General features: G+C 54.3%; 11 protein-coding genes across 11 annotated transcripts; 4 read left to right on the plus strand and 7 right to left on the minus strand.

Moving 5' to 3' along the window:
• Positions 1-102: 102 nt before the first annotated feature.
• Positions 103-942, minus strand: M409DRAFT_23517 (uncharacterized protein; the record flags this gene model as incomplete). The annotated part of the gene is made up of 1 exon (XM_033806829.1): positions 103-942. One exon carries the CDS (start codon positions 940-942, stop codon positions 103-105), a length of 840 nt encoding a protein of 279 aa, XP_033667215.1.
• A 633-nt stretch (positions 943-1,575) lies between these two features.
• On the plus strand, positions 1,576-3,094 carry M409DRAFT_66777 (uncharacterized protein; the record flags this gene model as incomplete). The annotated part of the gene is made up of 4 exons (XM_033817089.1): positions 1,576-1,746; positions 1,815-1,930; positions 1,978-2,353; positions 2,408-3,094. 4 exons carry the CDS (start codon positions 1,576-1,578, stop codon positions 3,092-3,094), a joined length of 1,350 nt encoding a protein of 449 aa, XP_033667216.1.
• A 157-nt stretch (positions 3,095-3,251) lies between these two features.
• On the minus strand, positions 3,252-4,730 carry M409DRAFT_66778 (uncharacterized protein; the record flags this gene model as incomplete). The annotated part of the gene is made up of 1 exon (XM_033817090.1): positions 3,252-4,730. The coding sequence occupies one exon, from the start codon at positions 4,728-4,730 to the stop codon at positions 3,252-3,254; it is 1,479 nt and encodes a 492-aa protein (XP_033667217.1).
• Positions 4,731-5,034: 304 nt separating this feature from the next.
• Positions 5,035-7,474, minus strand: M409DRAFT_66779 (uncharacterized protein; the record flags this gene model as incomplete). The annotated part of the gene is made up of 5 exons (XM_033817091.1): positions 5,035-5,082; positions 5,134-5,365; positions 5,422-5,758; positions 5,823-6,623; positions 7,462-7,474. 5 exons carry the CDS (start codon positions 7,472-7,474, stop codon positions 5,035-5,037), a joined length of 1,431 nt encoding a protein of 476 aa, XP_033667218.1.
• A 728-nt stretch (positions 7,475-8,202) lies between these two features.
• On the minus strand, positions 8,203-9,219 carry M409DRAFT_23522 (carbohydrate esterase family 5 protein; the record flags this gene model as incomplete). Its single annotated transcript, XM_033806830.1, has 2 exons — positions 8,203-8,986; positions 9,056-9,219. The coding sequence occupies 2 exons, from the start codon at positions 9,217-9,219 to the stop codon at positions 8,203-8,205; spliced, it is 948 nt and encodes a 315-aa protein (XP_033667219.1).
• An 875-nt stretch (positions 9,220-10,094) lies between these two features.
• On the plus strand, positions 10,095-11,954 carry M409DRAFT_23523 (uncharacterized protein; the record flags this gene model as incomplete). The annotated part of the gene is made up of 1 exon (XM_033806831.1): positions 10,095-11,954. The coding sequence occupies one exon, from the start codon at positions 10,095-10,097 to the stop codon at positions 11,952-11,954; it is 1,860 nt and encodes a 619-aa protein (XP_033667220.1).
• A 630-nt stretch (positions 11,955-12,584) lies between these two features.
• M409DRAFT_66782 (uncharacterized protein) lies at positions 12,585-14,381 on the minus strand (the record flags this gene model as incomplete). Its single annotated transcript, XM_033817092.1, has 2 exons — positions 12,585-13,274; positions 13,335-14,381. 2 exons carry the CDS (start codon positions 14,379-14,381, stop codon positions 12,585-12,587), a joined length of 1,737 nt encoding a protein of 578 aa, XP_033667221.1.
• Positions 14,382-15,434: 1,053 nt separating this feature from the next.
• On the plus strand, positions 15,435-16,224 carry M409DRAFT_66783 (uncharacterized protein; the record flags this gene model as incomplete). Its single annotated transcript, XM_033817093.1, has 2 exons — positions 15,435-16,079; positions 16,141-16,224. 2 exons carry the CDS (start codon positions 15,435-15,437, stop codon positions 16,222-16,224), a joined length of 729 nt encoding a protein of 242 aa, XP_033667222.1.
• A 714-nt stretch (positions 16,225-16,938) lies between these two features.
• On the minus strand, positions 16,939-17,256 carry M409DRAFT_23526 (uncharacterized protein; the record flags this gene model as incomplete). Its single annotated transcript, XM_033806832.1, has 1 exon — positions 16,939-17,256. The coding sequence occupies one exon, from the start codon at positions 17,254-17,256 to the stop codon at positions 16,939-16,941; it is 318 nt and encodes a 105-aa protein (XP_033667223.1).
• Positions 17,257-18,334: 1,078 nt separating this feature from the next.
• Positions 18,335-18,946, plus strand: M409DRAFT_23527 (uncharacterized protein; the record flags this gene model as incomplete). Its single annotated transcript, XM_033806833.1, has 3 exons — positions 18,335-18,562; positions 18,617-18,838; positions 18,893-18,946. 3 exons carry the CDS (start codon positions 18,335-18,337, stop codon positions 18,944-18,946), a joined length of 504 nt encoding a protein of 167 aa, XP_033667224.1.
• A 2,025-nt stretch (positions 18,947-20,971) lies between these two features.
• On the minus strand, positions 20,972-22,836 carry M409DRAFT_23528 (uncharacterized protein; the record flags this gene model as incomplete). Its single annotated transcript, XM_033806834.1, has 3 exons — positions 20,972-21,130; positions 21,203-22,293; positions 22,347-22,836. The coding sequence occupies 3 exons, from the start codon at positions 22,834-22,836 to the stop codon at positions 20,972-20,974; spliced, it is 1,740 nt and encodes a 579-aa protein (XP_033667225.1).
• Between the last annotated feature and the right edge of the window lie 520 nt (positions 22,837-23,356).

The following is a 23,356-nucleotide window of genomic DNA, read 5'->3' on the forward strand; positions in this document are numbered from 1 at the left end:
GCCGCCAACAATTGTCGAGTAGAAGAGAAGAGATGCGATCAGTCGCTTTTCGTACGGAACCTTTCTCACATGGCTATATGCATGTTCTCATCTGTGTTATATCTACACTGTCGATGCATCATCTTTGTCCGCCTTCCACAAACACCACGCCACAATGACAACCAACTTCAGTCCAGCAGCCGTCCACATAGCCCCCATCAACCCAACACTCGTATGCGCCCAAATGCCCCCAATCACCGCCCCAAGCAGTACTAGAACCGGCGCCGCCAACCTCCGATTCCTCTCTGCATGCTCTCTAAGCCCCGCAAACAACTCCTGATCCGAGAACAAATCGCAATAGATCGACGTCAACACCACGCTCGTCAATGCGCCATACTTCAACACCCTCGAAATCACCGCCTGTCCGCCCGATTGAAACGCCACAAGTCCCAGCGGCACCGCGACCCAGACATCCACCTCTCCCTTCGGATCCGCCGGCGGTCCAAGGGTGATCATCAACGCCGCGCCCACCACCATGAGCAACTGCAGCGTGTACGATGAGACGATCACCCACCTCCGCCGCCCACCAAAGAGGCGATGATACCTCGCGAACGCAAAACTCCCCAAACAAAAGAATCCAATCGCGATGAGTGCCCGTAGCCAGCGGGTTCCTTCAGAGGGCGCGACGAGTCCTGTGCCTAGGTAGATTGTGTTGCCGGTTTGCATGGAGACGAAGCTGCCCCAGGCGATGGTGGCGCTGCTGTCGAGGACGCCGGTGATGATGTAGCAGAAGAGGAGGGCCAGGTCGCCCCATTGGGTGCTTACGTTTGTTGTGAAGTGGGCGTGGAGGCGAGAGGGGAGAGAGGGTGTGGCGGTGGTGGGTTTGTTGGAGTTGGTGGTGGTCCGTTCTAGCAAGGGAGAGGTTTCGTTGACGCCGCCATTGGCGTTGTCGTCGTTCGCCATGGTAGGCTTGTCGTTCAGGGTATTGCTTGCGCTGCTGTGTTCGAATGGGCTGCCGGGGTCGGTTTTGAAGAATGGGTATATCGGCTAGGACGGGTATATCGGAATCCCGAAATCCTGGGTGTATCTCGCAAGAAAGGCCTCGTTTTTCTTCAACGTCTTACCCCAATGCTTCAGAACCGCCAAAACAGTCTTGTCTCCTTGCGACGCGCAATATATCACATCCAAACGATGGAAAGGAAGTTTGCAGCGATCAGCACGATCCATCAAATGCCCATTCCTCGGCCAATGTGCTGCTGTTTTCTCCACGAGGAGGTGAGGTCCAGAAAGAGCTCGTCACTAGCGCTCGCCGTTTGGCATTCCAACCAGATCTCATCTCATCCCCCTCAAAGCCGCTGAACCGGGTAGTAGGGCTTCATCGAACACGTAAGGATGAGGCGCCATCGCGCCAGAAATGCCCGCTCTCGCCCATGACGTCGAGAGGTGGCCGGGGAAGGGTGGTTTTGGCGGATAGGTCGGGTTAGCCGCGAAGCTTGTCGACGATGAGGAGTGCATTTTGCGGAGTGCATGAATTTGTATATCCTTAGCAGCTCTTCGTTCGCTTTTGGTAAGATTGGTTGCTTGATTGTGAGCAAAATGCATCCGTTGGGCTGGTTTTCGACGTTGTTGCTCCCGGCTTCGTGCTGGGCGGCACCTGTGCAGCAACATCCGCTTGTTCATGCGAAGAGTCCCTATAGGAAGGACTTTCGTGATCCGTATGATCACAAGATTAATGCTGTTGGGAGGGGATTGCAGCCTGAGCCTATGGTGAGTTAGCGTATGCACTTTCGGTGTTGGAGACAAGTCCGATGGTCTTTACTGATCGATGTGTACAGGGCAATGGCAAGGGAACGACCGTTTTGGGTCCTCGCAATCGGGATAGGGAGAGGCAGAATCCGGATATGATCCGGCCGCCGTCGACTGATCATGGAGACTTCAAGAACATGAGATGGTTCGTACCCCAGCTTCGACTGGGAGATCTGGCTAATCCCTTTGTAGGAGCTTTGCAGACTCTCATGTGCGTATCGAAGAAGGTGGCTGGACGAGACAGACCACCATCAAGGAGCTGCCGACATCCATCGAACTGGCCGGAGTGAACATGCGACTGGACGAAGGTGTCATCCGCGAGCTGCATTGGCACAAGGAAGCCGAGTGGGCCTACGTTCTCGAGGGCGAAGTGAGAGTCACCGCGCTCGACACTGAAGGCGGCAGCTTCATCGACGACGTTGGGAAGGGAGATCTTTGGTACTTCCCTGCCGGTCACCCACACTCATTGCAAGGTCTCGGCCCCAATGGTACAGAGTTCCTTCTGATCTTCGACGATGGCCGCTTCTCTGAGGAATCGACATTCCTGCTAACGGATTGGTTGGCACATGTAAGGATGGAGATGACTTTGCTCTCGAGCTCAATGCTGATTTTCCCTTCCCAGACCCCACAAGCCGTCGCAGGCGAAAACTTCAGACTCGCCCCCGAAGTCTTCAACACTCTCCCCGAAAACGAGAAATACATCTTCCAAGGCTCCCTCCCAGACTCCATCGACAAAGAGAAACCCAAGTCATTCAAAAAGTCCAAGCTGAACTTCACCCACAAGATGCTCGCCCAAGAACCGGTCAATGCTACAGGAGGCCAAGTCCGTATCACCGACAGCAAAAATTTTCCGATTTCGAAGACCGTGGCGGCCGCCCATCTCGACATCGAGCCTGGCGCCATGCGAGAAATGCACTGGCATCCCAACGCAGACGAGTGGTCTTTCTTCATCAAAGGCCGCGCTCGCGTGACGATCTTTGGCGCCCAGGGCACCGCTCGAACATTCGACTACACCGCCGGCGACGTAGGGATCGTGCCGAAGAACATGGGTCATTTCATTGAAGCTATCGGTGACGAGCCGGTTGAAGTTCTGGAGATTTTCCGAGCGTCGGAGTTCTTGGACTTCTCGCTTTTCCAGTGGTTGGGCCAGACGCCACAGAGGAATGTGAAGGATCATCTGTTCAAGGATGATCCGAAGGGGGCGGCGAAGTTCGAGAAGGCGATTGAGGGGGCGGAGAAGGATGTTATTAAGTCGGAATTTGAAGGCCATGACTATAGTAGTACGCTGCAGTCGGTGTTGGGGAAGTAGGGAGGTTGGACCCTTACGACTGACCTTTGTGAGGGAGGAGATGGGCACTGTGCGAGAAAGACAGGTCAGCATAAGCCTCTTAGAGGCAGACGAAGAAGAACGACTAAAAGCAGAATTAACGAACACGATGAGATCATTGAAGCCTATAGCATCAGTATTACGCAAGACTAATGTTCACACTCTTAGTCTGAGTAAAAGACAACAGCTCGTCCAAAGACTCCTCACGGCCTCCACCAGATTCCTTGTACCCTCCAAACGGCACGCCCAGGAAATGCCGCCCAACCTGATTGACCCAAACATACCCCGACTCCACCCTCTTGACAGCCTTCTGCGCAGTCGTAATATCCTTGGTGAAGATCGAAGCCGTCAGTCCATACTCGGTAGCATTAACCTGGCGGTAGAGCTCTTCCTCGTCTTTCCATTTGAACACCGACATCACCGGTCCGAAGATTTCTTCTCTCGCGATCTTCATGTCTGCGTTGACGTTGGCGAAGATGGTGGGCTCGATGAAGTAGCCGCCTTCGATGTCTTTGATCCCCGTTGGAGCTTTGCCGCCAATGAGCAGTTTGGCGCCTTCTTGCTTGCCGGATTCGATGTACTTCAGAATCCGTTCCTGTGCGGCTTGGGTGATGACAGGTCCCATTGTGGTGGACATTTTGGTGGGGATGCCTGGTGTGAACTCTTTCTTCACGTATTCCACGACTTTGTCGAGGACTTGGTCGTGAATGGACTCGTGTAGGAACACTCGTGATGTGGATCCACACGATTGACCTGCCCATGTGAAGTTCATGCCTCGCCCGATGCCTACTGTGAGTTTTTCGAGGTCCGCATCGGGATACGCAATAAGTGCGTTCTTGCCTCCAAGTTCAAAGAGTGTCTGCTTCAAGGTATCGGCAGCAGCTCGAGCGATCGCTTTGCCGGTGGGTATACTGCCAATCAGAGTAATCTTGCGGACGAGTCTGTGTGATGACAGCGCTTTACCGCACTCGACTCCACCTGGCAATACATTCACAACACCTGGTGGGAAGATATCGCCAATAAGCTCTGCAAGTCGCAGACACGAAAGTGGCGCCTGGTCCGGTGGCTTGATGATAACAGTATTGCCAGCAGCCAGAGGAGCAGCCATCTTCCCGCCAGCAAACATTACAGGATGGTTGTAAGCTACGATCCTGCCAACGACTCCAAGAGGTTCTCGTAAAGTGTAGTGAAAGGTGTCGTCCGCCTGTGGAATCGTCTCGCCTTTGAGCATCGGAATCAGGCCGGCGAAGTAGTCCATAAAAGCCGCTGCAACATTAGCATCAGAGAGCATCTCAGCAATGGGGTTGCCAGTGTCCAAAGCATCGAGAAGGGCCAGCTCGGCCGCGTGCTCTCGCATTACATTGGCAGCTTTCCTGAGAAGGCCGGCCCTCTGTGCTCCTGGCATCAATTTGTACGCTTGGAAAGCTTTATCGGCTGCCAGGACCGCAGCGTTGACATCTTCTTCGCCGGCTTGGGCGATCTCGGTGATGACTTTGCCATTGCCTGGGTTATATGTCTCCTGGTAGTGGGCGGAGATAGGCGGTTGCCATTTGCCGTCGTAGAAGAGCTCATTGTAGGTTGGTAGTGACGATTCAATGGATGGAAGTTTGGTCGACATTGTGATGGGGTGTACACATGAGATCGAGGTCTTTCACGAGTTCATGGAGAGTTGGGAGGTGCAATATATATGATCGTGAGCAGCTGCGTGTCGAGGAGGTCGGTGAGGTGGCTGCTCCACCCTGCGGGGTGAGATCTTACAGCATTCACCTTTCTTGATCGGCATTGAGCATGCGTTACGTCCGACGAAACCCTTTAAAATTCTGCGATACAGATCGTTCAGTGATTCATCGGCTATGGAAGACGAGGTGAGGTTGAAACAGGCCCGGCCGTTGCTGAGATGCAATCTCCGATGATTTTCCGACTCACAATGCTTCCCCTTCGATCTTGACCCCGACACTTCCCTCCTCGTGCTTCACATCAACTATCTCAACGTCGTTCTCCCTGTTTCCATATTTCTTAACAAAGAAGAGGTCCAGCTCCTCCAAACTCAGCTTCGCCGTCTCCGGATACAGCAGCCATACGATGATCGCCATGCAGACATTGAAGGCGGCCAAGATGACATAGAACTTGTAATAAATGTTCTTGACAGCGATTGGCGTAATCTCCACCATCATGAACTGGAACAGCCAGTAAAACATGTTACCGATGGCAAGGCCCTGCTCGCGAATCTGGAGCGGCAACACCTCAGCCGGACTGCTGCCAGTCAGCAAGACATTCGACAAGCTCATCAGCACCGAGAGACAACATACTAAGCCCAAGACTGCCCTAACCAGCACAGCGAATTGATCCAATAGTACACGAACAGCATGACGACTGCTGCAACACCAAAGGATTTGTTCCCTGGCGGTGCAGTCCCCAGCAGCGAAGCGATGATGACAAACATGATTGCTTGTGCGACAGCCCCCCAGAGCATGTATGGCACTCTCCCGAATCGATCGACTGTGAAGATGGCGACGAGCGTTGCGGAGGCTGAGTCGACTGAGCTAAGGCCGGAGATCCAAAGGGCTTCTTTACGTGAGGCTCCGATGAAGGTGATCAGCAGTCGTGGTAAGTAGTAGGTGACGGTGTTTGGGCCTGCCAGCTGGTCTGTAGCAAGTATTTGGGTCAGCAAGTATTTCATCGACGTCAAGGAGAAAGAGACTGAACTCACGCATTATCATAACGCCAACGGCAAGGCACAGCCGCCTAAAGTTCTGCGTCGGACCATTGGTGAACAGAGCTTGATATCGGCTCTTGTTGACATTCTTTTCCAAAGCATCGACTTCGACAATCTGCTGCAGCCTCTCTTGGGCATCGTCTTGGCCAGTCAGACGAGTCAGCACTTCCATTGCCTCGTTGTTGCGACCTTTCTTTACAAGCCACCGCGGAGACTCCGGGAGACCTAGGACCAGCAATGTCGATATCAAGAGAAAGACAACCTGAAATGCCACCGGGAAGGCAAAGGCAACTCTCGTCCTTACGTTGTAGAACCCGTAGTTGATCCACTGCGCGAGGAACAAGCCCAAAGTAGCGCCATACAGCAACTGTCCAACTAGGTAGGCGCCTCTGGCTCGAGCTGGGACGGTCTCTGCCTGCCAAAGGCCAACAGTCGATGACATGATCCCTACTCCAACACCGCATACCGTTCTCCCTGCGGTGAGCTGCGCCAAGTTGGTAGCCGCAGCGAATGGAACAGCACCGATGGTAGTGATCGCAATGCCAGTAAGAATGGTTCTTCTCCGTCCGAGTACATTTCCAATGAAGAACGCGATCACGGCACCTGCAAATCCGCCCAAGTTATAGGTAGCTGAGATTGTCCCCAAGAGGCTGGCATTGGGGTCATCGAAAGTGCGAAGAAACCATGGCGAAATGATCAGACCGGAGAAGAGCGCATTGTCGTAGCCGAAGAGGACGAAGCCGCAGGTCGATGCTATGGTGATCAAGATATTGAGAAGTTTGCCAGTGACCTTGGCTAGAGGATTGAAGCCCATGGTTGAGTCCGCTTCACGAAGCGCTTCATCTCAGACATATAGGCGAAGAAGACAGAAGCTGTTAAATCCATCTCGAGTGAACTCGCTCGAAGACACAAAAGAGGAGTGCGTTGCTCATCTTCACCCAATCTGGTGGGTTGCACAACCTCTGCGTGGTTCCGACTGCGCGAGTGAACTCAAATAGAAGCTCCGATCCTCGATCTTGGTGGGCGATCAGTAGACATCGGTGAAGTGATATTCGAGTTCGTCTCTGGCTTTGCACAAAGGCTATATATACAGCATCACTTGGGTTGAACTCATACGTCGACGGAAATCAAAGCTGCCAATGCGTCAGAGGAAACTCGAAGGTACTCGCCTCGAAACAAGCAACAATATCACTGCCCTCTCTCGACGCGGTGTCTCTACGCTATGAAAGATTTCACGATCGTCCATGCCGATTGAATACAGGCTCTTGTCATACTAGCCTGTTGATACAAAACGAGTCTCTCGTCAAACGCTTATAAATTCCAGCAGCAGCTTCGACACCGCCGATTCGAAACAGCCTAGCGTCAGAGGGTCATTTCGAGCATGAATACATAAATGTCCATTCAAAACTGACAACCTGCTCCTCAGACCTCACCTCCACAATGCCACCCACATCCACCAACCCACCCTTCTCCCTCCGCCCCCTCACCCCAACCGCCATCCCCACCTGCGCCCAAATCGCCGGCCTCGCCTTCACCACCGACCGCCAAACCCAATTCAAAGCCGCCGACCCCTCCAACCCCTACGACCACGCCGCAGGAACGCAAGCCGGCCTCGAGAACTGGCTAGGCAGACCCCCCGGCTCCATCGAATTAACCGTAGCGGTCGACGACACCACGCAGGAAATCCTCGGATGGGTCGCGTGGGGGTTTCGAGGGTTTGATTCGGAGGAGGAGGGAGGGACGGTGGAGTTGGATGTTGAGGGTGTGAGGGGGGTTGCGCCGCCTCCGGAGCCTGATTTTCTGGATGAGGCGAAAGTCCCTCGAGAGCAACTTGATGCGTACACGTCGTATGATCTTCAGACGAGGTTTATGAAGACGCTCATGCCGCCTGGGGTGAAGTGCATGTTCGTCGCTAGTATTGTTGTGCATCCGGCTCATCATGGCAGGGGTGTTGGGACGGCGTTGATTCGACAGGGGACGGATCGTGCTGATATTGAGGGCGTGTGTTGCTGGGTTCATGCGAGCGAGGCTGGGGCGGGGATGTTTGAGAAGTGTGGGTTTGAGGAGATTAGGAGGTTGGAGTTGGATTTGGATGAGTGGAATTGGCGAAGTCTTGTTCCGCCTGAGGGGGATGGGGCGAGGTGGGGGAAGTATGTGTTCAGGTACATGTTGAGGCAGCCTGTGAAGCATTAGCGTCTGTGTTCCGTGATCGAGACTCGTCATCAAATGTCTGTGAACTGGCGGAGGTAGAAGGTCGGTGTTGCAGGCTTGTTTGTTCAGCTTTCGTCATTACATTAGCTCGTCTCGTGTTTTTCTCGTATGTACATCTAGCCACTCGTTCTGTTCGGCCGTCTCCCTGATAGCTTTTCTGTCGTTACATTGCCAATGCAATCACACCCGCAAGGACAGCAATAGGCGCAATCTTTCCAACTGCGCTCATCGTCGATGCAGTACCAGTGTACGCAGCCGGTGTCGATGAGGTTGTGCTCGATCCGCTTCCACCGCTTGAGGTACCATTCGAAGAGGTGCTAGATCCACTCCCGCTGCTCGAAGTGCCGTTCGAGGAAGTGCTCGTTCCGTTCGAGTAGAACGCCTTGATCTGGTTCACAACAAAATCCTCCGCTTGGCTGCCATACTCCTGGACATATCCCAGATGCACAGGCAGACCAGTGGAGAGGTTTCCAGACGCGCAGTATGGGTCGTTGAAGTCGCAGTAGCTCTTAACTCTCGCGGCAAGCCCAGCAGTGTTGAAGTTCGCCACGTCTTTACGAGGGAACAGACCGTTTCTGGTGGCGTTTCCGACGTGGAAGGTCTCGTTCGTCACGAACGATGGGTCGCCCATTATGACCACCGCAGCAAAGCGGGAGAGCGTGCTCGCTGGCAAAGGCTGGTTGATGGAGGAGTTGTCTGGGAATGCAGCGACTTGTTGGCCGACTAGAGAGTCTGCCGAGACCTGAGCTCCCTGCGAGTAGCCCATCAAGACGAGAGGCAAAGAGGCGCTGCATTTGTCGGTGTAGGCATTGATCAGCTTCTTCATAGCAAGCACGCCGTCGCTCTCGGAGTTGAAGTAGTCGTCGAGCGTCGCCGGATACGTGACGAATTCGGCGGTCGAGCCAGGCACTCGATTGAGCACTGCATCTTTGACGGATCCGATAATGCTAAGCGAGCAAAGCCGTTAGCCGTTGTACTTGTATATGCCACGTGGGCGACCTTGTCTTCAAACATACCCATATCCAGGTGCTTCCAAACTTGCTCTTGCAACAATGATGTGGGCACCACCGTTCGTGGGACAGTCAGAGCTCGAGACATTGCTCACGCCAGCCGGGGGAGCGAATTGAGCGCATGCCAGGCTTCCGAAAAGCACGGCAGTCGAGAGCGTTTTCATCATCATGGCGGTTCGTCGAGCAAAGCAAATGTCCAGTCGACAAAGAAGAACGGACGAACCGACGACATCTTAAAGGAACCGATCTCTTCTAGGGTACGTATGTCATCTAACCGACCTTCCCAAAACCACTCGATGTCCGAGGTCCATCGTTCTTCGTACAGGCACCCGAGCAAGAGACGACGTGAAGTGTGGTGTGGAAGCCAATGACGCGGGCGAAAATGGCAGTTGTACCTCGGCGGCGCACAGACGCTTGTGGAAAAGATGGTATTGCTGCTATTTCTACATTCGGCAAGGCTGGGCCAGGCTAGAACAACTCAATCTGAAACGGCCAAGTCGGTAGTCGATCGGATGTCTCCTCGTCCTTCCGTCATGTTTTCCATTTAGCACACTTGTTTGGAGATGATGGGAAGCTTGGCCAGCAACATGCTCGAGAAACACAGTTCCGTTCCTGCAGCTGCTGAGCTCGAGGAGCTGGATAGACTTTCGACGACCCTCTGCGCTACGCAATGCTACCCCGCTAGGATGCCCACGGGTAGATGATGAGCTTGTTTGGACGACGTCGAAGCGATCAGCGATGAGCAACTCCGCTTTGTGCCATCCTGTGGTGCTCGAGCGCAACACAATTGCAGAGCCACGTGTAGCAACAGATAGAGCAGGTCGTGTGCGAGCCATCGTTGAACGTTGGAACATCGACGTACAACGGGGTTGACCTTGTGCTTCCCACGCAGGTACCGTGTCGAAAGCCGTCCAGAACTTGGTTGTAGTCTGACCGCTTTCTTGTAGACTGTGTGAGCAACGCCATGTGGCCGTCATCATCGTAGACTCTTCAGCACTTGGAAAGAAATCAGAAAAGAAATACATCACCTTCCTGACTAGGCGACATGGCGTCCCAGCACCACCAGCACCACCATCATCACAACCATCACGACCGACAGCCTGAACTCTCGGACAAACCCAAAGCCTCGTCATCCGGGCAGCACCCAGAGATCGGCTACGGCAGCGATGCGATCGCATACCAACTCTCCCATCTCGACCTCAAATACATTGCTCTCGTCCCTGGGTCCTCCTACCGTGGCCTCCATGACAGCATCGTGAACTTCTCCAACAATGCGAACCCAGAAATGCTCGTCACCCTCCACGAGGAACATGCCGTCTCCATCGCCCATGGCTACGCCAAAATCACCGGCAAACCCATGGCTGCTGCTGTACACGCCAATGTCGGACTTATGCACGCCACCATGGCGATCTACAATGCCTTTTGTGATCGCGTGCCGATACTCGTTTTAGGAGCGACCGGGCCGCTTGATGCGCAGCGACGAAGGCCCTGGATCGATTGGATCCATACTGCGCAGGATCAAGGAGCGCTGGTGAGGCCGTACGTCAAGTTTGATGATCAGCCGCAAGGTGCGAATGCAGCGGTGGAGAGCTTGTTGCACGCGACAGTGGCGGCGGCGAGTAAGCCTTGTGCACCAACTTATGTCTGCCTTGACCTAGGCCTGCAGGAAGATGCTGTCGATGCCGAGTCGTTGAAGTTCCCAAAGACGAGGAGATATCTAGATGCAATTGAGCCTGCCTCGCCGTCGGTCGAAGATCTGCTGAAGACGATCGCAGCGCTGAGCGAGTCGAAGAAGCCTCTTTTCCTCTTTGGTCGAATGGCCCCTAAATCAAGGCACTGGGATGAGAGGATCCAGCTAGTCGAGAAATTCGACGGCAGAGTGATCACAGACCTGAAGCAGACAGCGCCATTCCCCTACCCTCACCCATTGCAACCTTCAGCTCCCGCAGTCTTCCTCACGCCTCAGACCTCTGAGATGATCCGAGATGCAGACCTGATCATCTCCTTCGACTGGGTCGACCTCGCAGGGAACTTGAAAGCCGCATGCGGATCCGCCGAGCCAGAGTGCGACGTGATCTCCATCTCGATGGACAGCGCCCTGCACAACGGCTGGTCTAAAGACCACTTCGCCGTCCCACCGGCAGATATCTCCATCTTCGCCGACGTCGACAAGAGCGTCACGGCCTTGCTCGCCGCCGCGGAAGCGATATCCTCTCAGAAATCCCACTGGCCTGAAGCAAGAGATCCTGAGCCGCCGTCTATCCCCAATCAGCCCTCCTCTTCCAACGACGTCTTCATGCCGGATCTCGCGTCTGCTCTCTACTCCACCCTCCCCTCTTCTTCCATCTCTTTAGTCCGCGTGCCCCTCGGCTGGCGAGGCGTCGATCTCCAAGCAACGCACCCTTTCGCCTTCATGGGCATGGATGGCGGAGCAGGTATCGCGTCCGGGCCCGGCCAAGTCGTCGGCACATCCCTCGCACTGCACTCTCAGAACTCCCCCCTCACCGCAGTCGCCATCCTCGGCGACGGCGAGTATCTCATGGGCTCCTCCGCGTTATGGACCGCCGCGCGCTACAAACTCCCCCTCTTGGTCATCGTCGCGAACAACGGCTCGTACTTCAACGATGAAGTCCATCAGGAACGCGTCGCGAAGCATCGAGGGAGGGAGGTGGACAACAAGTGGATTGGGATGCGCTTGGAGGATCCGCAGCCGGACTTGCAGAAGATCGCGGAGGGGTTGGGGTGTACGGTGGTGCGGCCACGACAGGTGCGCGAGAAGAGCGAGCTGGCGGCGGCGATGGCGGATGCGGCGAGGGAGGTGCGTGAGAATAACAAGGCGGTGGTATTGGACGTGCGAGTCCTGCCGGAGGGATACTCGAGTGCGATGAGCGAGAAGGCGAGGTAGCGACAGACCATCGTCAAAACACGTTGGCGCAAGTGAGCCGTCGCAAACAGTAGTAGCTTCTTCTCCAGCCCCAAGCACAAGCTCGAGGACACTGATGAAAAAGGACGACGACGGGTCGAAGGGTAGCCATCAAAAATTACGAGACCGAGGCCCCCGAAGGAGACTCGTAGCCACTTCTCACCGCGCTGTGCAATGCAGGAGCCGTGGCTAGGTGCAACTCATTCGTGTGCGAGCGCACCCTCTCAAGGTAAGTATGGAGATGAAAGGAAGGAGGTGTTCGAGAGGAAATTTGGAAATATTTATGTCGAAATTTAAGGTTCGCTAGCGTAAGGCAGCAAGGCAACAAGGCAGACATTGCTCAGAACAGCATGTGAGCCTGCCAAATGAGAGATTGAAGTGAAGAGGGTCAATTGACAGTATTTCATATGTTAATTCTGTAGTCTCGTGATACCTCACTATCAACCTCCAACGCCCTCGCTCTATGCACAGAACGCCCACGCCAGCTATGCATGCAGATACGTCTGCCGTTTGCCCTCTACAGTAATTCCATGCGATGCAGTCTTCGAGATTGTCTCTCTCCTTGCAAAATGCCATACTTCTTCAATGCTCCTCATCACCCCCAAATGGCTCCTACCTCCTCCCTGACATGGAGGACTTGCTCGAGCTCCGTCCCAGCTGCTCGATGCTTCTTGACAGCTCAGTCTGACTCTTAGACAGATCTTGGCTGACCCGCAAGCTCTCCATGCTAGGACGACCGCCGTCAAAGCTCGGCCGTACGCTTGAGCTGCTGCTCTGTCTTCGCCGCCGACGGGTCTCTTCCGGGTCTCCTGGGTGCAGCCCGCTTGCTCGTGCAAAGAGGTTCAGAATGTCGGTCAGTGATACGACACCCGACAATCTGCCACTCATAGTAGCACCAGGGAGCTGCCCAGATGAGATCGAGACACCTGGATTAACGCTGGTATACGGCGGTCCGGGCGTCATTTGCTCATTCACCGAGCCTTGTCGTGACGGCGTAGTGATGGGAGTGTTGTGCTGAATGTTGGGGCTGCTGTGATGTGAGCTCGGCGAAGGCGCTGCGTGATGTGGTCCTGGCGATGGCGGTACGCTGGTGTTTGGCGAAGGGGCGTCCACGATCCACATCCGATGGGAGCGCGTTGCACAGAGCTTCGCTACGGTATGGGCCAGTGTGCTCCAATGGGTGACATGGAAGACAGGATATGAGTCCTTGCCATCCATCATGCCTCGCTCAGACAAGATGACGGAGATGAAGTGAATGCAAGTGCCGGAAAGAAGAGGGATGGCGGAGGTGTCTGTGAGGAGCTGGTAGTTGGTCAGTACACAGAGGTTGCTAAGCACATTAAATAGGAGTAAATGGCTTACCCGCACGTCAACATGGCTGATGTTGCCCACGACATTGCGTTGCTGATCGAGAACTGGTAGAGATGTGATGCCCTCACTATGCATAAGTCTCAGAGCATCCGCAAGTGGCTTGTCGCCGTTAATGGCAAGCACCTCTTTTGCTCCAAGTTGCAGCTCCTTCAACGTCAACTGATACAACTTCTCGGTCGCGGCGAAGTTGGTATGGTTATCCCAGAAGAACCTCACTAGCCGCAGTTGGCTCAGAACACCCACCGCCTCGCTGGTGCCCTCTTTATTCATCACGACCCTGTGGTGTCCGCCGCCCAATATCTCCATAGCCTGGGACAGGGTGGCATTGGAAGGGATAAACGCAGGCTCTTCATGTCCTCCAAGATGATGCTGAATGTCCTTCAGCGGGATGGCTTCTCCACTGCGAGCTTTCTCCGCGATATGGACGGCGTCCTCATCTGGTTGGGTGATGCCCAGCACGAGCAGCAGGTAGGCATTGAGGTCGGAGAAGTCGAAAGTACCAATAGCAGTCTTCGTCTTTCTTGACTCTCGCACCAGCACCACATTCGGCGCGCCTGACCTGACAAGCAGCTTGGTCGTGTCCTCGATGCTAGTGTCCAACTCGACGAAGCGCGTCTCATTCGGGTCTATGATCTCGTGCACTTGAATTGTCCGCCAATCTCTGCCTTTGAACCTCTCGTCTGCGCCATTGAGCTTATTCGAGGGATGCATGAGGAGCTCTGTCAGAGCTTGGCCTGAGAAGGAGTGGGTGCGCTGCGCTCGCGGCGAGCCAGGGTACGGTCGTGTGTTGAGGTTCTCTGCGAAGCTCGATCGTTTGGAGACGGAAGGCGAGGGATTGAGGGATGACGACTCTTTGCGCGGCGTAGGCAGTGGGGTGGTGGATGCGGAGGATATGGCGGAAGTGCTGATCGATGACGGTCTGATCACAGGGGACTGCTTCTGCTGCTGCGACGTGAGAGGATTACCGGTCGGGCCCGGGTGCGAGGTTGCGTTTACTGAGGACGAGGAGGGCGACGCTTGCGACGAAGGCTGCGCCATATCGAAGTGGAGTTCTCGTTTGCTGGCAGCGGAGGGAAAGCACGATTGATGCTCAATCTCCACCGTCGTGCTGCGACTGGGATCGACGGTGCGTTTGGACTGCGGGTACCTGGTCTGGTCTAGATTATGGCGACAACGTCAATGAGGATCAACAGTCAGTCGTATAGAAGCCTCAGGCGCATCGCAGTACGCGCAATGCTGGCGAGCAAACGGACGGCAGCAAAGATACCGCGAGGTAGGTCATGGTGCTGTCACATGTCGCGCGACGTCGTGGACGGCTTGGCAGCCCCGCTGGAGACAAGGTTACGGACGCCCTGGCAGCAGGCGGCCGAGTCTAACGACGCTCGCAACGGCCGCTCGCAACTCTACAACAACAACGTCGGCGTTCAGAAAAAATATTGCGGTATGACTCCAAAGACATGCTCTGCACCGCCGACTTCGCCAACGCAAGGCTGAGGGACGCCATTGTTCCCACGAATACGCCGTCTGAGTAAGTCGCGTTGCATCGCATTCGCCTACACTAACAGTCACAGCGTGACCACTACACATGTACATGTGCTTAGGGAGTGTGAGTCAAACTAGTGGCGAAGACGGAGCTGCGAGGCGGATTACCAACCCAGCGCCCGAAGCGGAAAGCACCAAGGGCGGAGTACCAATCCAGTGCATGCCGCAAGGCGTGACCCCGTCCTGCTGATGAATGCGAATAGAAGTTGTTGTTGCTTTCTTTTCCACTGCCACCCCTTCTCCATCATACAATCATCCTCCAGGCCACTCCACGCGTTCATCTGCGCAAGCAAAACCACAATTTTCGGCAAAACAGTGGGTACTGGAAAGAAACCGGAGCGCGCGCCTCAAAATCAGCCAACCAAAGGCCAAGACAGCTGTACTCAAGGGCGGTGTACGAGCTCCGTACTTTGTGGGTCGCCTTCCCGCTGAAACGCCGTAGTTATCGGCCTTAGGATCTTTGTTCCATTGCCTTCTTCTTTTCTTTTACAGACCTTGCACAACAACATACTCTCAACAACAACGACAGACGGACTTGACAACAGCAAAATGAATTCACTACGGGAGGCCTACACGCTGGCTCACACAGCACAATGTCGACTGAACATCGAAGCGGGACGCAAGGACAGGAATATGCGGTTTCTGGTCGGACACCTGATGCACTACGAATCACTCCGACTACGCATTGTTGAGATCGAGCACGACATCTCCAAGAGTGCACGAGCAAGTGCAGTTCAGTTCAAGGGCACTGGCCATGTCGACCACCGATTACAACACAAGCCGTCAACAGGTCAACTGGGGCGAAAGTCACCTCCGCCTCCACCGCCCGAATACGACGATGATGATGAAGACGATCTCGACGACTTCCTAGACGACGAGGACGAAGAAGGTCTGTCGCTCGAACGCTTCCCATCTGGCACAGGACGGCAATCACAACCTCCGCCTCCCGAGCTGGAACCGGACAACCCGGACGAAGATGACGATGATGACTTTGACGAACCCGTATCACCAGACGAAGAGACTCTCGCGGAATGTGTCAAGGGCGATGGCAACGAACTCATGGCGACGATGTACGAGGGCGTGCGGAAATGCGTATGTCACGGCAAAACCGACGCGCCTTCGTTCTCGCGAATGTGGGAACTCCCTCCCGACAAGAACAACACCAAACCAGGCATCACGAGAGCAGTCGCCCAAGTGCGAGGCGACGACGATAAGGTCGCGCCGCAAATGAGTTGCACCACCGAACCGGTATCAGTCGCAGCATGAGCCTGAGGGCGACAGCGAGCCTGCAGAAGCGACATCGAGTGGGTGGTATGCGATGCATGCCAAGGAGGAGTAATCTGGGTTTTCGTATGGACTTTTTGCGGAGTTTGGCGCTGTCGATCAGAAACTTTTCACATGCACGCGCGCGTTTCGCAGCGGCTTACAGCTTTCTCGGCTATTGCGGGCTCGGGCTTTGGCCGCCCTTATGACACAGAATGGGTTCGGATTTCGAGGCTTGGGTTTACGGATGAAGCGATGATACCAAAATGATGATACCAGATGATTTTTTCACGGCGAAGGGAATGGATGAACGCATCGGGAAGAGGAATGCATGGGATGGGGTGATGCAAAGGTCGGAATTCGGACCCGCGTACACAGCGATGACTAGAAGCCCAGAATTTGGGCAGGGATGATGATGAGTATACTACCTACACACCACTCTACAAGAAACAGACGTGGCAGCTGTCTAGCAGATGCGAAAGCAAGAATCGAATCATCAGTCGATCAATCGTCTGACCAACTCCAAAGCTCCAATCCTTGTTGCTTTTGTTCTCCTGCTGAAAGACGGATCTGCAATGTATGTTGAAGCTACTTGCATTGCATTGCAGCGCAGAGCGGACTACCGCATGGGATTTTATCGCCGAGGACTCTCGGAATTAGACTATGCCGACCGCATCCAATGTCCTCCTCATTCCGCTCGAAGTAGAACGTGTCCGTTACTCGCGAACTGTCTCCGGCCGCATTGCAACCTCGCTCGTCTCACAAGTCGAAGGAGTAGAAACAACTACCTTTAAAGAAATTTTTCCGCAGATATGAGGCTGGCAGGAACGTCTGGCACGTACAGAGTTTTCTGGAGCTCGAACTCATATCCTTTCTCGTTGACAATGTCAATGACCATAATTCTCATGGCTTCAGCACGCGAATTGTTGCCACGGAAGCGAATACCAATGTTGCCAACTTGGTAGTGTTTGAGGTGGCTGAGATCATGAGTAAGATAAGACGACGTGCCATTGTCCACAATGGTATTGTTCTTGCTGACAGCAGAATAGAATGCTGGATCGTAAGTATCCCCGCTGGCCAGTATTACTGGCCTCGAATCAGTGGTCATCTCTCTTAGATGAGCCGTACATTCAATCCAGATGTGGCCGTTGGCTGCTTCCCCTAGACGTCCTGAGAGCTGGAGCTGGATTCCAGTCTCTGGCTTTGTTTGGGTAGTCGGACTTGCAGCACTGCAGCGTCTGTTCAACTCGGGACGAGTTCGAGAGATGACTACCAGCTTCGACTGCGCATACCCCGGCCTTGCGATCAACTTCAAGCTTGCACTGAAGTAGCTGGGCCTCCAGCAGCTGCTCACATAGCGAGAAATCCATGTTCCGGGAGTCTTGGTATTCATCAAGAACCTTGCTCTGCAAGCGACATTATTGGTGTTTCACCTGGCGAGCATCGCACTTCATTCGCATACGAACTTGGTCCAGCCATGTCCACAGCTGGTCTCGTCGGGATCGAGCTGCCTCGCGCGGCTTTCTGGTGCCTTTGCATAGAGTGCAAAGGTTTGCAAACTTCTGGGGAATGAAGACCAGCACATGCTTCAAGGTGGGGTTGTGCTTAATGCTCATGTTGATGTCGTCGTTGGCCGAACGACTTCCATGACCGTCCAGATCTGCCGGGTTCGCAGCAGTGGACTGCTGGATTCATGAAGGTACGCTTCACGTCGTGGTGGATGCCGCGTGAGTTGCGTGCTCGGTGCAAAGTAGCAGGATTCTGCAACGAACAGACAGAGGTGGAGATTGCAAACGGATCGCAAGTGTCGGTCTTCCGCGTGTCTTGAATCGGCAAGGGGAACAGCCCGTAATCGGTAGTCTGCAAACGACGGCCACAGTCAAAGAGGTGGATGTCATGACCAGAACTTGCGTCACGGTCTTCTGTGGATTGTCGTCCTTGAGGCACATGTGCTCTTCTGGCTTCTGGACTTTACTTTTGGATTTTCTCTGCGCTCCTCGCTCGTGTTCTTCGCGCTCTGCAAAAGCTCCATCACATGGAAGCTAGCGTCGCTGCTAGCGTGTCACATGCAAACGGCCACGCTGCCCCACCTTCCTGAATATTTCCAACTTGTTCCCATCGCCACTTCTTCAAACCACAACCAGACAGCAGCAGCAACGAAACCCACACCACGCGACAGCAGCAACATGGAGGACACTGTCGACAGAAAGTTCACCAAAAGATTCAACGAAGTCGCCCAATTGTACGACGATGATGCACTCGAGGAGTGCATCAACAAAGGGCGCACTTTACTAGACGATCCAGCCCTGCCTCGATACCATCGCATGAAGACCTGGGTTCTTCTCGGATCTATCGTGGGCGACTGGGAGGAGGCTGAGGAATTCTGCGTCAAGGCGAGGTCTTTGTGGCGGATTGTTCGTCGCTGGCATCCCGCTGGCGAGAGCGACACGGTCGACCGTGCACTGTAGGAGTTGTGGGAGACAACGGACGAGCTCGAGGAGGCGATTGGGAAAGAGGAGCCCGAGGGCTATGACTACGATGTTGCCGTGGACGGTCTGATTGATGGCTATGACGCCGACATGGCGGGCGCCAAAGAGCTCGCTGAAGCAGAGGGAGAAGAGCCAGAAGAGGGAGAGGGCTTCAATCTGCCATTACGCACAGCTGAGGAATCTACGAAGCATGAGAACGAGGTTCGTCGTCCACTTGTACTCTTGCACACAACACCGGGTGCTAACATTTTCCAGCAGCAGGAGTCCAGCGGTGGAAAAGACGGCGACAGCAGCCACAGTACTTCGTGAGTAGCCCCCAGCAGCCCCTGTCCTCGCGCCTGGCGAGCGTCCGCCGAAGAAGAGAAAGCCAGCACCCCTTCTACCTCTCCCACCAACCTCCTCCGCCAGACCAGCGACAGACTACACCAGCAGCTCTCCATCGTCACCTGCATCGCCGTCACCCTCTACACACGCGATGCCGACTTCTCGCCAGCCCTCCAAGCCGCAGCAACCATCACGAGAAAGTTTCCCGACTGGCGGGAAAGTTCGAGGAGCAGGATGAGGAGCAGGGAATGTTGGATCTGTGGAGACGTAGATAGCGAAAGGCTGATGTATCATCGCAACTGCTGCGTGGAATCAGGCTTGTTCTCGCCCCCTACTTTCGAGGATGGCCAACTACAACTAGGGTAGCCCACGTTGATACGAAAATGCTCAAGTCTCGAGTGCACCAACATCAAAAACCTCCCTGCTGATTATTCTGTGGCTACCCTCACACTCTCGTCCTGTCTATGAACACAACTATGTCATCATAACTACGGCACGATCGCAACTCTTCTCTCATCGTCCCGCTCAAGGTACGTAGACTACAGAAAACTATCTTCCCCCCTGGCGGGAGAGGCGGCTTCGGGTCGTACAACCACTCTCATTTCTTGTGTGCGCCAACATGGAAAATATCTCCTCCACGAATTCTATCGCCGCCCTCACACTCTCCCTCGGCTCATGGCTGATGACCACTTTGCCGTATCTATCGCAAGAAGTCCACTCTACTGTACCCTCGTCATCCCATATGGAAAATCTCCATCCTCATCCCGTAGCCAAACTCACGCTCTCGCTCGGCTCATGATTGATGACCACTTTGCTGTATCTACGGCAAGAAGTCTACTGAGTCTACTGTACTCTCAGCGTCCCGCTCAAAACACCCAGGCCACATAGAATCATCCCTTTCTCCAATGTCTCCATAACGACCACGTCTCCATCCGCACCTCGGGCCAGCTAGACAGCCTGCGAGAAATGAAGATAGATTACTATCCTTGGTGGTGGTAGCAAGAAGCAGAGCGAGCGGATGACGGTTCGATTCATGTTCCGTCAACGAGCTCCTGGAGGCATACACACCACTTTTGTCGTCACTTCGGCGAAATATCAAGAAACAACTTCATTGCTCGAGAAATGGGGATGAGGTCTTCCACTTCGTGTGTGAGCGGAGCTGAATGATACCTACGACGTCTGCACATAGCGGAATGAGTGATCACGCTAGAGAAGTGGTCCTTTCCCGCAGACGGGGGGATTCCAACCATTGCGATTCCATATCGTGACAGTCCTTGGATTTTCAGCTTCACTCGTGGCTTCGCTGTTGGATGCGTGACCACTTCAAGGTGTGTGGAAGACGCTGCATGTACTCTGCATTCGTTCGAAGGGCGATCAGGAAGTCCTTGAATACAATTCTCCCGTTGCCTCGGTTTCGCTCAAACTGGGACCATGGTCAGCAATGGCCATGGTCATTGCTCGTGAGCTCGTAAGCAAATTCGGAATACTTGTGTCTCAGTGGTCGTCCTCTGCCAATCTGAGTGATGTGTAGTTGACGGTGCTATGCGATCGTTCCACTTTGAGAGGGACGATGAGGGTGGTCTTCGAGGCGGCTTCGTAGGATGCTTGCTTGCCACCGAAGTTGGACGACGTCGCACAGTGACGACAACCACATCCTCCATGACCCAAGGTAGTAGTATTGTACCAGCAGATTTGCTTCGAGGTACAGGACAAGCAGGACTGCCAACCATCTCAGATACCAAGAAGTATGACGAAAATTTCTGGTTCACCAAAGTAACGAGAGTTCTATTAGGCTATACAGGATATCGTCGTTGTCGAAAGAGGTGAGGAGAAGAACATTCTAACACACATCATTGCCGTGGGTCATAATGCATGCTCTCTTTCGCGTCATCTCTCTCTGTAAAACGAAAGCCTCTCCTTTTGTGTAACAATTCAATCCAGTGGTATCAACTTTGTTCATCCTCTCTCTAAAATACAGCAGATAACAGCAGCAAGGTCCGACAGATGCATTTAGACATTGTGGTGACCCTTCTCGGCAGCGATGTGCTCGGAGGACTCTGGGTCGGACTCTTGACGGGCGTGGGCGGCGGTGTTCGACAGGCCAGCCAGCTCAGGATCGTACTCAGGTGTACCAGGGACCTCGCCGGCGAGCTGCTCGAGGGTTTTTCTCTTAGTTTCGGGTATCGAGAAGGTAGTTAGCATATATAGAGTCATTTTATGAGGCAGGGAGAGTATACGTACAAGGAGCGTGCTAGGGATACCCAGAAGCATGAAAAGAGCGAAGATCTCGAGGACATGGTTGAGCCATGGGGACTTGTCGGTCTTGGTGGCACCACGGGTACGGAGAGGAGCGATACCGGCCTGAGCGATGATCGAGCCGACCTTGCCAGATGCAGCGGAGATACCGTGGCAGGTAGATCGGTAGCGGGTTGGGAAGCACTCTCCTGGAACGATGAAAGTGGTCGAGTTAGGGCCGAAGTTGAAGAAGAAGTTGGCCAAGACGTAGCAAGCCAGGAGACCGCTCTCACCGATCTGGTGATAGGCGAAACCCATGATGCAGAAAAGGATGGTCAAGATGGTGAAACCCATCAGCTGGATTGGCTTGCGACCGACGGTGTCAACGAGGGCGACAGTCACCCAGTATCCGGGAATAGCACCAGCGCAGACAAGGATGATGTTGCCGACAGCGATGTTGTAGAGAGTCTCATAGGCGGTCTTGCCAGTACCGTAGCCGATGGCCTGGAGAATGGTAGAGTTGTTGAGAGAGACACCGTAGAAGGCAACATCGAGCAAGAACCAAGAGCTGGCCGTACCAAGGAGGACCTTGCCGTACTTCCACTTGCCGATGTGGTGGAAGAAGTCGCCGAACGAGGCCTTGGGGATCTCCATTTGAGGAGCAGACTCGCGCATGGTGGTGACACGAGTGATCTCGTCTGGGATACCCTCAGCGGTACCGGAGAGGTAAGCCTTGACGTCGGAGCCACCCTTGACGACATCGCGAGAGACATCGAAGGTGTAGCGAGGAGTCTCTGGGATGGTCAAACGGAAGTAGAGGGCAATGCAGCCAGGAACGGCACCCATTCCGATGATGACACGCCAGCACTTGTCAACGGCAAGCTGGCAGACACCGTCACAAGCCTGGAGGGCAGTGACGCTCGAGCCTGAGGAGTGTGCAGAGAGGAGCGAGTCCTTGAAGCCTGCGACCACGATGAGGGCAATGATACCAGCACCGAACTGGCCGAGACCCTGCATGGCGAAGACAGAGCCCATCATGGCGCCTCTCCACTTGGTGGTCGCGAACTCGGAGGTGATGATGGAAGAAAGGGGGTAGTCTTATGAATTGGTAAGCTTCGTTGTATCGGCAGACTCTTGATTATCGACTTACCACCGCCAATACCGATACCCATGAGCACACGCCAGAAGATGATGACACCGACGATGCTGATGGATGGGGAGCTGGATGTAAGGGCCTGAGCGAGCGTAGCGAAGATGATGACGATCAATTCGAGACCGTACATCCTCTTACGACCAACCACATCTGCGAGGAAACCGAAGCCAAGCTGTCCAATGACCGTACCACCGGAGGTCGCGACCTTGATCGCAGTATCGGCGGAGGTTGGCAGGACGCCGGCGTTGCCCTGAAAGTAGACGACACCCAACATGGTGGTCATGATACTGACGGCGAAAATGTCGTAGGCGTCGGTGAAGAAACCGATACCCGCGACAGCGATGGCGCGCACATGGTACCAGCCGAAGGGCGCCTTGTCGATTTCCGCGAGAGCAAGTCGTCGACGCTCGTTGGGGTCGGCGATGTGGGCGTAGTCGTTGTGGAAGTTGTGGAAAGCAGAGTTGCCTCCCGCAGTCCTGGTGGCCATGGCGAGAGATGGCTTGTCGTGTCTTGTCGTCGGTCAAGAGGACGCCGTGCGAGGCCAAGGGGGTGTGATGGGCTTGGAGAAGCTTGGAGGGCGTTGGCAGCGAGCGCGAGTGCTTTTATGAAGGTGCCAGAGCGGCCCAGCGCTACGGTGGGTGTGGTGAGGATTTTCGCGCTTCTGTCGAGCTTCCAGACGGCGGGCTAATGCGAGCGTGGGAGTTTAGCCTTACAGTCAAACCTGGATAAGAACATAACTTATTCCTGAGTTCATTCTATGTTGCTAACCAGGTTATAGGACTATCCAGTCTAACTAAAGAAACACGTGATATCGCTCTGCTTTCGCATCTCAGCCTTCCTTCTTTTGATTACAGTCTCTTGCTTGTCAAGAATGCTCACAATCTCTGGCTGTCCATCTACCTGCTGCAACTCATATAGCCTTAGATGTTCAAGGGCCTGAAGAGCTGTATCCCCTGAGATCTTAGGTTGAATATCCTCCTCTTCTGAATCCTCTTGGTCTGCCGGAT

Source organism: Zasmidium cellare, assembly GCF_010093935.1.
Source record: "Zasmidium cellare ATCC 36951 unplaced genomic scaffold M409scaffold_19, whole genome shotgun sequence".
NCBI classification, from domain to species: domain Eukaryota; kingdom Fungi; phylum Ascomycota; class Dothideomycetes; order Mycosphaerellales; family Mycosphaerellaceae; genus Zasmidium; species Zasmidium cellare.